General features: G+C 43.4%; 1 protein-coding gene across 2 annotated transcripts in view; it reads left to right on the forward strand.

Moving 5' to 3' along the window:
- The window catches only part of mical3a (microtubule associated monooxygenase, calponin and LIM domain containing 3a), a gene marked incomplete at its 3' end in the record, with an annotated part of 95,948 nt that overhangs the window by 25,780 nt on the left and 52,344 nt on the right, over positions 1 to 17,824 (forward strand). The window contains exons 2-13 of one of the 2 annotated variants that reach the window (XM_079501430.1): positions 1,195 to 1,621; positions 2,300 to 2,507; positions 2,668 to 2,784; positions 4,344 to 4,445; positions 6,024 to 6,179; positions 6,573 to 6,673; positions 9,222 to 9,479; positions 11,128 to 11,243; positions 12,403 to 12,449; positions 12,614 to 12,693; positions 14,540 to 14,633; positions 15,365 to 15,394. In XM_079501430.1, coding sequence (XP_079357556.1) covers positions 1,340 to 1,621; positions 2,300 to 2,507; positions 2,668 to 2,784; positions 4,344 to 4,445; positions 6,024 to 6,179; positions 6,573 to 6,673; positions 9,222 to 9,479; positions 11,128 to 11,243; positions 12,403 to 12,449; positions 12,614 to 12,693; positions 14,540 to 14,633; positions 15,365 to 15,394 — 1,591 coding nt within the window. In that variant the 5' untranslated portion in view covers positions 1,195 to 1,339. Of the gene's footprint in view, positions 1 to 1,194; positions 1,622 to 2,299; positions 2,508 to 2,667; positions 2,785 to 4,343; positions 4,446 to 6,023; positions 6,180 to 6,572; positions 6,674 to 9,221; positions 9,480 to 11,127; positions 11,244 to 12,402; positions 12,530 to 12,613; positions 12,694 to 14,539; positions 14,634 to 15,364; positions 15,395 to 17,824 lie in introns of both variants that reach the window. The other variant, XM_079501431.1, reaches the window with a different exon arrangement.

Here is a 17,824-nt window from a genome sequence, read left to right on the forward strand (position 1 = left end):
TTTCCTTTCATTTTTCTGTGGAAATAACAACTACTGTATGCACAAAGTAAAAAATACTTACTTTTTTATAATAAAGCCGGAAAAGTCAATGATGGATGTAACGGCCAGACTGATTTGTTTTGTTGGTCGGGCTGACATATAGACGTCAAAGAACACGAGTGCTACACGAGTGATGTCTTAATTTCCCCCTGGGTATTAAAGGCAGAACAGCACTACACTGCTGCTGCAGGTCATAGAAAGGAAAATAACAATTCTTAAATATTCATCGATGAGACGGGAAGTAAAAAGAAACAAGCTCAGGGCCTTCCCTGTACACTGTATCTCCCTTGTGTTGCTTGCTGTCGTATAATTGCTTGCAGTACAGTAACGATTCCGGTGAGATTGAATACACAATTGCCTTTTTCATTCATAGTGTTTCTGAGATGAGGAGCTGTGAGTTCCTGTGTCTGGGGTGATGCTTATTTATACACAGAGATTTGTGATGTTTATTTGTTGCTGCGTGCTTCTTGTTTGGTGCCGGTAGACCAGATCTCTTTCTGTGCTCGCCGGTAACTCTATTATGTTGGTTGGTTAGATCTAACCTTTTCATGTCAATGATCTGCATGTATTAGCCACGCTATTCAACTAGGGGTCCACTAGTGTGTGGCTCAGGAGGTAGAGCAGGTCGTCCAATGTTCCCTGGGTCGGCGGTTCGAATCCCGGCTCCTCCTGTCTACATGTCGAAGTGTCCTTGGGCAAGACACTAAACCCCAAATCGCTCCCGATGTGCTGGTTGGTACCTTGCATGGCTTCCGCCGCAATCGGTGTATGAATGTGTGTGAATGGGTGAATGTAATGCACAATCTATGTAAAGCGCCTTGGATAAAGGCGTTCACTGTGGCGCAGTCGGTAGTGCTGTCACCTCACAACTAGAAGGGGATGCTGTGGGTGTGTTCTCTCCTCCGCGTCATCAGCGCCAATAAATACCCTAGGCGGGGTTGGCATAAGCCATGGGTCTTTCTGTGTGGAGTTTGCAAATTCTTTGCATGTTCTCCCCATGTTTCTTAAATTGTTCTACATTATAAAGAGGCAAACATTTTGAAAATAACAATTGTGTAGATTGACTATTTGACTATGTACAGTATCTGTGGAAAGGTGAAATAAGGATAAAAAAGGATGATGAACCAATCCATGTTCTTCTTGTCTCCTTGCCAGGCTGAGGATGTTAGGAGCTGGTAGTTAAGAGCGCTCCCCCTCCCGTCCAGAGCATACGGACAGTTCCAGGGCTGGGTGCTGCACCCACAGACCCCTGCCTGGTGGTGACGGGGCCCTCAGGAGCCCGCCGGTGTCGGGCTGGACCATGGGGGACGGAGGCGTCACCGGTGCGGCTGGGGGAGATGGCCCGAAGCGCTCGCACGTCCTGTTTGACAACTTTGTCCATGCCAGCACCTGTAAGGGCACGCTGAAGGCCTTCCAGGAGCTGTGCGACCACCTGGAGCTCAAGCCCTGCGAGTCCAGGGTCTTCTATCACAAGCTCAAGTCCAAGCTCAACTACTGGAAGGCCAAGGCCCTTTGGGCCAAACTGGACAAGAGGGCCGGCCAAAAGGAGTACAAGAAGGGACGTGCGTGTGCCAACTCAAAGGTGAGACTTTTTTTGAGCCTGGCATACCTGTTTTCAGGACAATGTAGACATTGTCCTGATCTCAGTTATTGAAAAGTTGCAAATGTTACATAACATTTCTCAATTGTAACCTCGTTTCTGGATTCTCTGAACTGTGCCTGTCTCTGTACCTTGAATGGTAACAACTGTTTTGGTAAATGATTAATCTGTAGTGTACATTATAATTTCATTATTATATTTTTGTTGGAAAAAGTTATTTTCAAAAAAAAGTTATTTTATGAATCGTTATTTTCAAGACTCACATTTATTTATTTATTTTTTAATAACAAAGGCACACATATGAAGTGATACATTCCTAGCTGCTGGAAAGAAGTAAACATTAACCCATTAAGGCTGATTCTAAAAACGCCTAAAAACATATTTATTCAAAAGTTACAATAATGTTATGCTGCTTATATATACGGTACATGGCAGCAAGAACCCAAAAATGGGTTCTGGTCTTGAAGGGTAAAAACCCCAGAAAGGGTTCCCGTCCTAAATAGGTTAAATTATGCATCTACTGTAGCTTTTCCTCCTACAAACGCAAACAAATTGACAATTCTCTTTCATAAATTTGTTACAAGCCCACCATAGCCCATGACCAATGGCTGTCTGTGCTATATGACGGTAGCCAAACATTTGTTTTCTCTTCCTCTCCAGTGTCTGATCATCGGTGCAGGGCCATGCGGCCTCCGGACAGCCATTGAGCTGGGGCTCCTGGGAGCCAAAGTGGTGCTCCTGGAGAAGAGAGACGCCTTCTCCAGGAACAATGTCCTTCATCTTTGGCCCTTCACCATTCAAGACCTCAGGGGCCTCGGGGGCAAGAAGTTCTACGGGAAGTTCTGCGCGGGTTCCATCGATCATATCAGTGAGTGGATAAACATGAAATCTGAAATGCTCTCATCTTGTGGAAGACTCATTCTGCAATGGACTTGTGCAATGTCCAACATCTGTTGGATGTTGACTGTTTGACTGTCCCTCATGCAGTTCATGGCGTCAGGGTTTGACCGTACTTCCTCTTGCTGCAGGTATTCGACAGCTCCAGATCATGCTGCTCAAGGTGGCTCTCCTCGTCGGTATCGAGATCCACGTCAACGTGGAGTTCAAGGGTTTGATCGAGCCACCTGAAGACCAGGAAACGGAGCGTAAGTGACACCTGATGGCCAGTGTAACTGTCTGCTGCACTTAATCTAACAGTTAGATTAACCAGTAGATCACACAGGCTGTGCAGGTAGACCACATGACATGATGCCCTTAAAATATACAATTTAAATTAAATGAATAAACAATATTTGGCATCTGTCACTTGAATTCAGGTGACTTCATTGGATTGACATAAAAAAGGACAGCTCAAACCCACAATGCAATAGTTGCAATAATGTTTTGCACAAACAACAGTAGTACAAAAAAGGAAAAAAAAGTGCATTTGTCTATGTAAATACTTTCAGCAATGTGATGATAATATATATTTTTGGTGGGTAGATCTGGTTGAGCTGGTCATTTTGAAAGTAGCTCTCAAGTCTAAAAGGTGTGGGCACCCCTGATCTAACTCATCAATTGAGAAAATAATCAATAATTTTACAAGATAATCTATTAAAAATCAATCCCTATTTTCGGCATGTAATGCTAGTGAAAATAGCTGATTTACAACACAAGCTCACAACAACACGTTTGATCTGCTATTTTCACTATTATTGCATGACATGTGGTTAATACAGTCGTTGATGTAGGCTTGGGCGATATTGATTTTTGATATCGATATTGATAACGTGAATAATATCGCGATAATCGGTATTATCGGTTTTATTAATAAAACATTAATATATCACACTGACGGGCTGAATTTCCCCTCTCCTCTCCTCTCCTCTCCTCTCCAGTCAAAATGTCCCCTCCCCTCCACTCTCCTCTCCTCTCCAGTCAAAACTTCCCCTCCCCTCCCCTCCCCAGTCAAAATTCCCCGGTATTATGACGGTATTCGGTATTATGACGGTATTCGGTATTATTGAGTGGTGTTTTATATACTCCGCGATATTACCGGTATTCGGTATTATTTATATACTCCGCGATATTACCGGTATCGATATATAATATCACGATAAACGGTAATATCGGTATATTGCCCAAGCCTACGTTGATGCATTCAAATGATTTTAACCCATTCAGGGCGAGAACCCCTTTTGGTGTTTTAAGCATTATGTTACACTTTAGCTATTGAAAAATAGCAGATGTACAAGCTCATAGCATGGCACTGAGTGCCGCGCTACGAGCTTGTAGATCTGCTATTTTTTGAAAAATCATGAAAATGTGGCACACATCTTTGATATTCTTTCAGAGCGAACCATTTTAACTCAAATCTTTGCTCTGGGAGGTCCCTGGAACAACATATTTTCAGATGGGGGATGGTGGCCAATTACATGTAATTTTTGGGGTCCTTGACATGAAATATTGAGCACCACCTCGGGATTTAGAAGACATTTTTTAAATTTCGACGTCGGGCCTAAATGGGTTAATAATATAACAAAAATAACGCTTCTTGATTATTAAAAAAAAGTAATCGATAGAATAATCCCTAAGAAAAGGATCCATAGTTGCAGGCCTAAAGGAGAGCATATGGTGTCAGCAGTGCAGCTGCAGACAGAGTGGCTGTTGGCTGTGTGTGTTGTCAGTTGTGGGCTGATTCCATGTGGCCATGTGTTTTTCTCAGGGATCGGCTGGAGGGCTGAAGTACTCCCCAGGACACACCCTGTCAACGAGCTGGAGTTTGATGTCATCATCGGGGCGGATGGCAGGAGGAACACATTAGCAGGCAAGTTCACTTGTCTTGAATATAATCGCCTCTGTCGGATTGGAAACATTATAATGTCCAAAACTGTTAACGTTTCACGATTCAAATTCCAGAAGCATCAGTCTCAATCAGTCTCAATCAAGCTCAATCAGGAGAGCGCTTGGGGATCTGCTACTAGTTAAAAAATATATGAAAAATATAAAAAAAACACGTTAGAATATGGAGATGGGAGGTTCCCCCCCGACATCCTTTAATGACTGGAGGTAACTTGTGAATTGATTGAAGTAACTGCTGTTTTTTGACACAGTTGTAGCATCAGGGGCTGTGATGCGATGCAATGTGGTGTGAGCTTGTAGATCAGCTTTTTATTTCTGTGTGAAAATTGTGTGACTTATCATGATTGTTGCATAGTCCATCCACACAGAGGTTACGATCTTCATTCCATTCTTTACTTGGTCTCGTACTTTGGAATGTGTACTACAATTATGTGGGGAATATCTGCGTGCGTGCGTGCGTGCGTGCGTGCGTGCGTGCGTGCGTGCGTGCGTGCGTGCGTGCGTGCGTGCGTGCGTGCGTGCGTGCTAGAAATTGACCTTCCCATGCACCACCAGTGTGTCCCTACTTGCTCCATCCCTTAGAACTGGTGAATTGGCTTCTTCCTGTATGAGTGAAGTAGTCCATCCTGTAGCTAGCTGTGATCTGTCTCTCTCTGTCCTCTGTCTGTTGCATCAATGAAGGGAAGCAGGTTCCCACTGGGATTAGCGTGAACTTATAATACTCACATAGCTCAAAATACTAGAACGTGTTTTATGTTGCCTTGACACATCTGGTTGCATTCACGGTGTATTTAAAAAGAAAAGAAAAGAGGAACTATACAAAATGACTTGGGACATTATGTTTGCTTCCTCCACTCCAGTCTTTTGACTTAAAGTGATGTTGAACCTTGGCACAATCTGTGGTTGTTGAAGTCTTCGGTGAATAATCATCTTTTGGTTCTGGAAGTAGCTAATCCAGTTTTCAAAATAAACACTTTTAGCACACATACAAACCCCTCCCACGTTACACCGGTATTGGATACCTATAGATTTCTGTGGCACTGAGGAACCTTTTTCAAGGGTAATGTACAGTATTATAGACATACCGGTAGATATTTCACAGGCATATCATTCATTCACCACACGATGAGATAATGTAATCACTACATGCAGATACTCGGTCTCGGTCACAGAGCACAGCAACAGAGGGCAAATGAAAACATGTCCAGGTAGCTACAGTATAGGCTACTGTTCCTTACTGTACTGTAGTGTACTTAAGTTGAACTTTGCTCTGATCAATTGAATTCCAGCATTCCTTTTCTGGGAGGAACATTCGGAAAGAATAAGCCGATCAACAAAAAAAGTGTTTTGAGCAGTTTGTAGATCCGCTATTTCTATTGAAGAGATTTGGTGTGTAGATATAAAAAAGTGGTCAGATTGGTACAGTTGTAATTCAAGTCCGTTTCACTAAGACCAGAGGGTGTAAGTGGTTAACATCCGTCCTTCATACTCCTAATCTTGAGGACCGTACTCCTTCCCTCTTTGACCTTTTTGCTCTCCTCAGGGTTCCGCCGCAAAGAGTTCCGCGGCAAGCTGGCCATCGCCATCACGGCTAACTTCATCAACCGGCACACCTCCGCCGAGGCCAAAGTGGAGGAGATCAGCGGCGTGGCCTTCATCTTCAACCAAAAGTTCTTCCAGGACCTGCGAGAAGCAACAGGTCGGTCAACTGGCAGCCTTTTCCAGCGGATGTGCTGTGTTTTTGAATGTGTGTTTTTTTTTTTGACGCGTCAGCATATAAAATGAATGATCATCTTTTCTTCGGCGCGAGATCAAACGTTAATTCAGAGAGGCCCCCAATTAAATCGCTGGACATTGAGTGTCATTATGCCAGGCGTGCCATCAGGGTTTATAACGCTGATGTGGCAGTGTCCCCGGGGCCTTTGGGTTTGTGCTGTGGGTCGTGTAATCACCACTGTTGTCCTCTATAACGATGTAATTTACAGTGTACTGTTGAGGGACAGTCGACCGTGGAGGCTAGAGGGAAGGTTTTTGTGTGTTTATTTATTGTACAGTACGTGACCGTCCCTGTCCCCCCTTTGGTCTCTTTAAGGAATCGACCTGGAAAACATTGTCTACTACAAGGACGACACACACTACTTTGTGATGACGGCCAAAAAGCAGAGCCTGCTGGAGAAAGGAGTCATTCTGCATGTAAGTGTGATAAGAAATATGAGGGATGTCACATTTGCTCTCTGTGCTTTCCCTTGGAATAAAGAGGCAAATCGCCTGTGCATACTTACTTACTTAGTCCTCTTGCGCGTAGAGCCAACCATAGCCACCAGGTCTCTCCATCTGGGTCTGTCGTGGGCAAGGTGTTGAGCTTGTGCCAAAGTCACGTTACATGCTTTAAGGTCCTGGGATCTTACATCCAACCAGCGGGTGCGGGGGGCCGCCTCTAGGTCGTCTCCAGCCGGCTTGCTGGGGATTAAAGACCAGGATGCGTGTTGGATGTTCCTCTGGCAGGCGGATGGCGTGGGCATACCAACACACTCGCCGCATTGCTGCGAGACGTGAAGCTGGGAGCTGTTGGGTTAGCTCTCTTAAAATCTGGTTAGTGACGCATGCTGGCTCCACGTCCACGAGATGCCTTCGATCCTCCTGAGGGCTCTAGAATCAAAGCCATCGAGCCTGGCTGCCAGAGTGTTATTCAGTGGCCATGTTTCCGAGCACAGAAATTACAGAGGCATTGTAGACTCTGAGCTTTGTCTCCCTTGATATGTGCCTGTGCATGCAGGTTTGTACAAATGCTGACACACATGAACAGCAAAGTGTGTTAATTTTACTCAAAGAAATTCACCCTTATGGGTACATTTTTCACAAATTCTGGTCCTGGTATTACTGTGTATAAACACATCTTTTGGCTCTCTCTATATCCTGCTTGTTCAGTCTCTTGGCCTAGCATCAGACTAAGGCTTGATTTAGAGTTCCTAGTGTGCGGTGTCGTACTGCAAAACAAAGCAGATCTACAAGCTCATAATGTGCTGCGACACGACACATGAGCCTGTAGATCTACTATTGTCAGCACGCTGTGCGACACTGGCGCACGCCAAAGTATAAAACCCGGCTTAATGGTCTGACCAAGTCCAGCTGATCAGACTAATGGTCTGACCAAGCCAACAGCCCGCAGAAACAAACTGCCAACTCACCCATGCTTAATTACACTTTCTGTCCTCCATAATAAATGGTAGTTTCCTTGGGCCTGGGCAGCGTTCCACAGGAAACTGGACGCGAAGGGAAGCTTTTAGGAACTCTTCTCTCATTGCTTTTAGGTTTCTGGCTCTGTGACGGTTCAAGAGGTTACCGAAAGTTTGCTGCGTTCGTGTGGGACGGCCTTTCGTGAACCTATTGTAGTTGATTTATGACGGGATGTGATTCATCGTTTTGCGAGGCTAATCGCGGTTATTGCAAAAGCAGCTGATGAATTCCTGGGTGGTACTCTTAATTACTTTGGGGGGTGGTTTGGTTTTGGATGACAGGACCTTGATCTGCAGCCCAAAAACACTCGTCCTACAATTAATGTTGTTTAGTGGTGAGTTACTGCACCTCACGGCACTTGCGGTTTCAAAGTTGGCACCTGTGTTTGTGCATCAGTGCCATTTTCATTAATGTGTATATAAAATGTAATATATATGAGAGGGAGAGAGGGGGAGAGAGAGAGAGAAAATAATTGCGATTATCTCAATTAATTAATTGCGATTATATAATTATTTTGCCAGACCTAGGTGTATGTGTTGGCAGAGTGAGGTGGAGGTGTGGTACAAAAGTCAGTCGATTCACAAGTTTCAATGGACGACGATATTTTGTACGTGAAGACATTAGCCTGGTCCACTCCCGAATGAAATATATTCAAGGGGGAGTGGTTAACCAGGCTATGAAGAGTTAGACATCCCAAAAGGTTCATTTTAATATGGTGCTCTGAGACAGGTCCTTTTATAGCAATGGAAACTACTCTCACTCGCTCCTGGGATAGGGTGGAAGAGAGGGCGAAGGAGGGGGTGGTTGGCAGACATGATGTTGTGAGTTTGCACAGTTCCACCGGGGCAGTGCCATGCCATGAATCACCAACAACACCCATTCAGATCCTCCCAACGCCCTCCAACCAGCAGCTAACGGCCAGCACAGCAGAGGGAAACCTGGGAGATTAAAGAAAGAAAGAATGTTCCCCTCGTGGCCCTCTTTAAAAAGATGTCACTTCTAAGGCATGCTGTGATGTGACGCTACATGTTCAAGAGGCTCTTGCGCAGCGCATTTAACAGTACAGTGTAAACTACGGGCCCCCCATGTAATACAGTGACAACAGAAGAAAAGACCTGTCATGTTCAGATATATTGCCGTGTTGCTTTTCGTGGTGGCTAGCTTGGTAAACCTCAGTTGTTCCTTCAGGGCAGTATATTTAGATGAGATTCTTATAATAACATTTACCCGTGGCCACTTTTCATTCTCTTGTGTTGCTCTCACGAATTAAATGCATCCAGATTATCCATGCTGCTATGGGCGTTTTGAAAACAATCTTTGAAAATAGCTGATCTGCAAGGTCACAACACATTGCATCGCAACGTGGTTGTAGAACAACAACTATATGTTTGTGTGTCTCGCAACAAAGTGTACAAATAGTTCAACAAATCGCAGTTTGGGTTTTGGCCTAACAAAGCTTTTCAGTCCTGTGTACTAAATATGTGTGTGTTCTTCCCCCATGCAGGACTACTCTGACACAGAGATGCTACTCTCCAGGGCCAACGTGGACCAGGCGGCCCTGCTCCAGTATGCCCGCGAGGCGGCCGGCTTCTCCACCAACTACCAGCTGCCCAAGATGGACTTCGCCATCAACCACTACGGCCAGCCCGACGTCGCCATGTTCGATTTCACCTGCATGTATGCCTCTGAGAATGCCGCGCTGGTGCGCCAACGCAACGACCATAAGCTGCTGGTGGCGCTGGTGGGGGACAGTCTACTGGAGGTAGAGTCAAGATTCTAGACTAGAGGCTCCATTGTGGGCCTATGTATCCAATTCATTAACATAGCATAAAAAATAGCACCAAAAACAACATCAACAAAAAGTAGAAAAAAGTGTTGGCAGTGAATGCCATCACATTTGGTCTCCTGAAAGCTGGATTTTCAGGCCTGTTTTGAAGGAAGCTTTGAAACTCATTTAACTTTACCACTCCATTCTGTTTTGCATTTAACAGGACTCATCTATGACTGTACGTGGTTGTTTTAACCACATACAATTTACAATAACAATTTAGGCATTTAGCTGAGGCTCTTGTCCAGACCGTCTTTCAAGTGGCAACATTGGAGTAGTCAGAGTAAGCAGTAGTCAAGTCAACAAACAGGTAAATGGCCACATAAGTAGAGTGCAGAGAGAACATTGTAGTGCCTCAAAGTAACTAGGATACCAGGTAAACAATGAACCAAGCATCGATCTAAATAGCATTCTTCACATTATTGGTCAAGAAAACACAAATCAAATGAACAAACATGAGGATAAACATTCAGCATACAGTATTATCTGCATAGTACTAAGTGAGCATTGGAAAAAAAGTGACAAGAAGGGATACAACAAGGAAAGAAGTGTGAGCCACAAGTTTATGCACTGCATTGTGATGGTGACACTTATTGTCTCCACCAGCCGAAGTATGTTTTGCACTCCGTCCGTGTGTCCGTCCGTCTGCGTACAGCTAATCTCTGGCACCGTTAACCTGGTCGATGCCACACACACACACGGATGCAAACCTTTTTTTACCTATAACTGCACCGTTCTGTGTGAAACGTTGCATGCACACTCCCTAAAGGCCAAGGACAAACCTTTGACCTGCATTTTTCACATCTGCCTTTTATAGCGTCACCAGGAGGCCGACTTTTGTAAAAAAAAAAATGATATTAATCCTCCAGATTCTGTCTCAAAATCCGGCAAATCGTTACACAGTATCTCTATAGTCATGTGCAGAAGACAGATCTGTCGGATATTTTATATTTTATACTAATTGCTTTCATTGGCTTTCAAAGTTTGCAGGATTGGCCCGTTTTGAACAAAAAGCCTCAAATCATGAACGCAGTGTGCAATTACTTGAAATCTTTCACGCACTTTCCTACTAGGCTGAAAAATATAACCCACCCTTTTCACATAGCGCCACCAACACATTTTTGGAACAAAATGCCTCAAATCATCCCATTGCCATCAAAGGCATGAAATGAAATGAAATGAAATGAAATCTATATTTACCCAGGGTATCTGGGCTAAGCTCAAGAACTTGTTTCCAGCCAGGCCCTGCTCATAGAACACATTTCATCGTAGTGGTTCAATGCCTTGTTCAAGGGCACTTCAGCGGTGGTAATTTGAACGTGTCGGACGGCTGATTCGAACTAGGAACCTTCCGGTATCAAGACCGCGCCGCTATCCGTTCGGCCACCGCTGCCACGAGGAGAAATGGCACCCTTTTCACATATTATAGCACCACCAGGAGGGCACAACCTGACCTGCATGGCCTGGTGGAGACATGTTTTGTTTTAATCGTTGAAGATTAAAAGAAAAAAAATCTTCCCCTGTAATGCCATGGCCAAAATAGCGACACCAGGGTTTAATGTGGTCTAATGTGTCTTTCCAGCCGTTCTGGCCCATGGGCACCGGCATCGCCCGAGGTTTCCTAGCAGCCATAGACTCTGCCTGGATGGTACGGAGCTGGGCTCAGGGAAACAGCCCTCTGGAGGTCCTAGCAGAGAGGTGAGACAGTGGAAAATGCTGAGACACAACACACGCACGGCACGCGCATGCACACACACACACACACACACACACACACACACACACACACACACATACACATACACATACACATACACATACACATACACACATACATACATACATACATATACACACACATACAGACACAGGGTTCTTTCTCTGTGTTCCTCTCAGACAAACACACGTGTGCATCACACTCACACGCGTATGTACATGTAATCCAACACACATACACACACACACACACACACACACGTGTGTACACTTATGCATGCATAACACACTCAGTCACGCGTGCACACGCCACCTCCTCTCCATTCAACACACCCTGTTATCTGTTGAGTGCTTGACTATAGAAAATGCGAGCCTGCATTGGATCATGGATGTCAGTCAGTGGCCGTGCTGCTGCAGCTGCTGGTACTAATGGGATAATGAGCTGGTTGGAATGTGACTGTTCTACTGGTAGCTCTCATGTGTTACATCATCGATGGCATGACTTCATTACTTTATTACCAATAGGGCTGTCTCTATGAGGATCTTCTAAGTCTTCTAAGAAGAACAAGACGCGTCTCTTTTTATATGTACTGTATATATTGTTTTATATATCAACGAATCAACGCAAACCATTTCATTTTTTTTTAATAATCTAATAAATTAGTCTGATTAACCCCAAATTTTTTTTTATATATCAGCATCAAATATTTGTACATTTTGAATACTGTACATACTGTACAAAACCCCAAGAGGGGTTCCCGTTCAGAAGGGTTATAACACCAAAAGGGGTTCCCGTCCAGAATGGGTTAACCACTTATGCCCTATTTTATACTGTGTTGCGGTAAAAATAGCCATACTACAACCGCACAACTTTGCGATGTGACGTGTTGTGAGATTGCTATTTCCTTTTCCTTTTTTCTTGTTTTATCAATACTTTTATTAAAATCAATTATTTATTTTATTTTATTTTAAATCGATTACTTTTTATTTTCTTTTTTCTTTTTTTTTTAACTGTTGCAACCTTAATTTACTATTCTCTCTACTCCATACTTTTCCCCCAGTCGGAATAAAACATTGTTATTGTCATTATGTGAAGACAATAGATTGTTGTTTAGATCTCCTCTTCTCCTCTGTAATTTAGAGAGAGCATCTACCGCCTGCTGCCTCAGACCACGCCGGAGAACGTCAGTAAGAACTTCAGTCACTACAGCGTGGACCCGACCACGCGGTACCCCAACATCAGCCTAAACTTCCTCAGGCCCAATCAGGTGTGTAAGAACTTCAGTCACTACAGCGTGGACCCGACCACGCGGTACCCCAACATCAGCCTTAACTTCCTCAGGCCCAACCAGGTAAGAACTTCAGTCACTACAGCGTGGACCCGACCACGCGGTACCCCAACATCAGCCTTAACTTCCTCAGGCCCAACCAGGTAAGAACTTCAGTCACTACAGCGTGGACCCGACCACGCGGTACCCCAACATCAGCCTTAACTTCCTCAGGCCCAACCAGGTGTGTGGCCAGTTAATACACTGTCGTGGGAAATCCACCAGCGCAACCTCGGGAACAAAGACTCAGAGGCACAAGAAACTCTGAATCTTAAAACATGAATGATTTGTTTTAACCCATTTTTACCTGAGATCAGATTCTAAAAATGTCTTCTACATCCTGACAGTTTTCTGGAAAAGCTATGTTTCTATGTCAGTCGTTCTTCGATTTTTCAAAAATAGCAGACCTACAAGCTCGTAGCGCGCCACTCGGTGGCGCGCTATGAGCTTGTAGATCTGCTATTTTTCAATAGCTAAAGCATAACATGATGCTAACACCAAAAGGGGTTCCTGCCCAACATGGGTTAAACTGTTGCAAGCAACAATGAAGACGGACATCATTTGGTACAAACCGACCCTCAAATGATTTCTGCTCGTCTTAGGCTCAGCATCTACTGTATATACAGTACTACAGCTGACACCACGTGTGACAACACCTTCTTTCTCCGTATGGCTTCATTCCTTTAGTGTACCTAAACTATCTCTGTTCTGACGACTACAAAACTGGTTAAACTGCAAACTGGTCACACTGATACAGTATTGAGAGTTCTAAATGATAACCTATAGGCCTATCTCGCAGCCCCCTTTCCACGCCCACTTCCGGTAGATAGTGGTGTCATTTAACATTAGGCATTTACACTTTTTTTCTCTGGAGAATCTAAGTACATTTCCTAATGTTAAAATGTCAAAGACCGATAATAATATGAAGAAAACACAATGGTATAACAACTCAAATAAGTAGAATAAACCTTACCTTTACAAAACGGTAGTTTGTGGCTTGTGAAAATACCTCTTTTAACATGGAAGCATATGGACCGCAAAAAAAATAACACCACTAGCTCCAAAAGGGGGCGGGGAAATGCTGTGAGATAGGCCTATTCCGAAAACCTTGACAACACCGACTTGGTGTTGATTTAAGTGTTAAAGGTGCTACAGGCAACATTCGTCAACTACTGTACATGGCGCTCACAACCCCTCTGTCTGCATAAGCTTCCTTTTTCACAGAATCAAATGTGGTCAAAACTCATGATTCACCAGGAGCCTGGATGGCTTGATTCTAGGCTTAAAATAATTGATATCAATTTTTTTGGAAATCTCAATGGGGAAAAATGAATGGGGTCTGCATCGGTGGAACCAGAAAATGGCCGCCACTGCTATGCCCTATAAGGAAGCACTCCTTTACAACTCTGTTGTAGCATGGCACATACCTCCGAGTGTCTCTTTAGGGACAAAAGCTTTTCCAATGAAAACAGAAGCAACATGGTTAATGGAGACCATCAGCTTGCAGAAGTAAACCAAACAGCAATGTTGGATCACACAAACAAAGTTATTAAAACTATTTCACGATCATAATCTTCTAGGGCAGGGTTCCCCAATAGGCGGCCCACGGGCCATTTGCGGCCCGCGGAGCGCCCCCTTGCGGCCCGCGGAAGAATTTAAAAAATAATAATAATTGGGGAACCCTGTTCTAGGGAAAAGCCAGACCGTTTTTGAAAGGTCTGCAGATGTATTTGTTTAAATGTAAAATGTCGCTTTTAAGTGATAAATTGGACCTGAGGATGACAAATCATTGGGGAGAATGTAAAGTCTACTCTAATTTTAGCTAGGGTCGCATCCAGCCATCCACAACGGGTCGCATCCGGGGAGGGACACATTGTGAGCTTGTTATAGGTCAGCTATTTTCGACGAAATAAGAATCGGGCATAAGTCTGTTTTGTTGTGTTCTTGCAGGTACGCCACCTCTTTGACACCGGGCAGAACAAGGAAATGCTCATTGAAATGGAGAATGTGATCAACGTGTCCACATCCAAGCTGGCCAGGAATGGTTCGTAAGATTCACGTTATTCCACAACATTCCAAATGAAAAAAAAAAGAAAGAAATCCTCAGTGTTAATTTAAAGGGGAATTTTACTGTAAAACACACCTGGGAACATTTTCATGTCTACTCTGACTAGAGTTCAAAACCTGAACCAAACCATAATCTTAAGCCAGAGGCCTGATACCCGAGTCTGGTTCGGGCAGAATTGAATAACTCATAACTCTGACCTAAATGAGCCCATTCTACTACAACTCCAAACTCAATGAAAACAAGTCCCTGCTTCTAATGATGACTGATATTGTCTTGCATGGGCTTCATGGATTTCATGCCTGGACTACTTGATGCAACATTCAATTATAGATATTCACATAATTAAATCACTAATGTAAGAATGAAAGTTTCATCCCATTCATTAGGACAATATCAGTCACCAATACCAGGGATGTGTGTTTTCAATGAGTCCTACGTGGAGTTTTATGTTAAATGTTCTTATTAAATGAATGATCAAAATAATATCAAATTTCAAAATATTGAATCCAAAAACTATCTTGTGAGCACATGTTCAGAGTAAACATGAAAATTACCCAAACGGATTTGGTTACACTCTTAGAGTTGGATAAATGAAGATTAAATTATTTTTATTGTGTATATCTAGTGCCATAACTTGATGAAATGTGTAAGATTCTGTTGCGGTCATTTCTATTCTTAAATGTAATAATGGACTATTTTTACTCTAGAAAATTACCTGCTTGACAAGCAGATGCAAGGTAACCTGAAGCCCACATGCATGGTGTTGCTTTTCAAGGGTTCCTCCTAATGTATTTTTAACAGTTACAAAGTGTATGTACTCATGAATTAATAATTATACTCTATATACAAGGAATAATAATAATAGCACTGTATGCGGATGGATTGCAGCCTCTGAAGTTTGTTTTGCGTGCACTAACTCTTTTATGTTGCGTTCAGTCTCGCTGGTTATATTGGAAGCAAAAAACAAATAAGACGACGTGTCTTCTAACAGTTTCAAAACACTTCCTAAGAGCTCTGCATCCTCCCTTAGCTAACCTCTCATTGGCTTTCTCTTTAACTGACATTTATGAGAAAGTCTTACTCTTCACAGTTCATTGTTTTTATCTTCATAGGGTTGTTCAAAATGGGACTAACATGGACAAAACATATACTGTAGCTTAAAGGACCACTTCACCACTTTTCAACATCTCTTCATATAATTGGTCCTCACTAATGTTCATGATAAAACACCACCATTTTTTCCTACTCAGTCTGTGTCTCATAGGAGGGCTTTGGGCAGTTCGGACACCCGTCCACCAGTGACATCATCATTAGGCAGATTTTTTTTAAACAAGATTTGTTTTAAAATATGTTTAGATTTGTATTACCGTGAGAACGATGGCTTCAACCTTTGCATTGCAACTTTTCAGGAAAAGAAAGCCTGCCGTTTTTATTAGCTTGGATTCACCATCGATGATGTCACTGGTGGACGGGTTTCTGAACTGCCCACAGCCTTCCTATGAGACACAGACTGAGTAGGAAAAAATGGTGGTGTTTTATCATGAACATTAGTTAGGACCAATTATAGGAAGAGAAGTTGAAAAGTGGTGAAGTGGTCCTTTAATCAATGTAACTGATTGTTGTGTGTAAACAAAATCCCAAGGGAAAACTTTTTGGGGAGTGCTTGTTTTGGTTCACTCAACGTCCTGCATAATGTGCAAGTTTTACAACAAATCCCTGACTTTTTAACCACTTAAACCCTCTACCCCTGTTAAACCATCAGCGTGTAACAATGTGACACGTTGTGAACATTGTAGACCGCAACCCGCAACTGCCAGTATTTACAAGCATGATAAGCAGACTTGGCAACGCTGCTCGTTAGTGCAGATGCTAAGCAGCCGATGGCCTCGCACGCTGACGGGCGCAACACCCTTAGAGTATATATGAATAGAGGCGGCACCCGAGTTCTCCTCCCATCCACTTGCATTAAGTTGCTCTAAAGCGCATGAGGCGATTTCACTCCTCCTTCCGGTTAGGAACAGAGTGCATTCTGAGATGGATTGGGCCCAAACACATGAACGCGCTGCCGTTGACTATCATTGCACGCGGTCACGTGCGTTCGCGTATGAAACAGCGTTCACGTGTCATCGTGAACGTGCACAATGATAGTCAACGGACCAGCGTGTTCATGTGTTTGGGCCCACGCTGCAATACCAAATTCAGCCACTATGTCCATTTCGCCTCAGGGTTTCCTCCGGGTGCCGTCTCTATTCATATATACTCTAAGGCAACACCCCAGTTGGATGCACTGCCGGTATAGTTTATCACATGAACCAAAACAAGCGCTCCCTCTGTGTAAATTGCAGTGATGGGGCGTGTTTCTTTGTGGGTTTTTTGCCATGGGGATATCATACATAACACACATATGAACCAAAACAAGCGCTCCCTCTGTGTAAATTGCAGTGATGGGGCGGGGCGTGTTTCTTTGTGGGTTTTTTGCCATGGGGATATCATACATAACACACATACCTCACTGCAGACAACATAAGCATCTCATGCTGCAGTATAGTGGTCTGGCAACAAGGCTACACAGTCAAATCAGAGTGTGTAAGAATTGACCTAATTATCTCTACTTTTATAGTTAACCACAACCCATTTTGACCTGAGATCAGATTCTAAAAATGTCTGTTTGAAAATTACAGTTTTCTTGAAAAAGCTATGTTTCTATGTCAGTCGTTCATCTGAAAATATGTTGTTTCAGGGAAGCCAGAAGCAAAGATTTGAGTTAAAAACGTTGGCTCTGAAAGAATATACCGGTATATTCAAAGATTTGAGGCACATTTTAACGATTTTTCAAAAATAGCAGACCTACAAGCTCGTAGCGCGCCACTCGGTGGCGCGCTATGAGCTTGTAATGTACGAGGTACATTTATTTGCATTATCAGGTCAAATGAACACTCTGGACTTTACTGGGCATATCGTCTCCGTCGGGTGGAAACCTTGTATGTCCAAAACTGTTACTTTTCAGGATAAAAAGCATCAAATATAGCAGATCTACAAGCTCAAAACACGTCGCTTCACAACCACGTTTCTAGACGCACTTTGAGCTTGCGGGTCTGCTACTTTTGATGCTTTAGTGTGCCGCTGTAGAATGATAAAGTAGGGCATTCATTTACGAAAAGAAAAAA

Source organism: Electrona antarctica (assembly GCF_951216825.1).
Source record: "Electrona antarctica genome assembly, chromosome: 5".
In the NCBI taxonomy this organism is placed as follows: domain Eukaryota; kingdom Metazoa; phylum Chordata; class Actinopteri; order Myctophiformes; family Myctophidae; genus Electrona; species Electrona antarctica.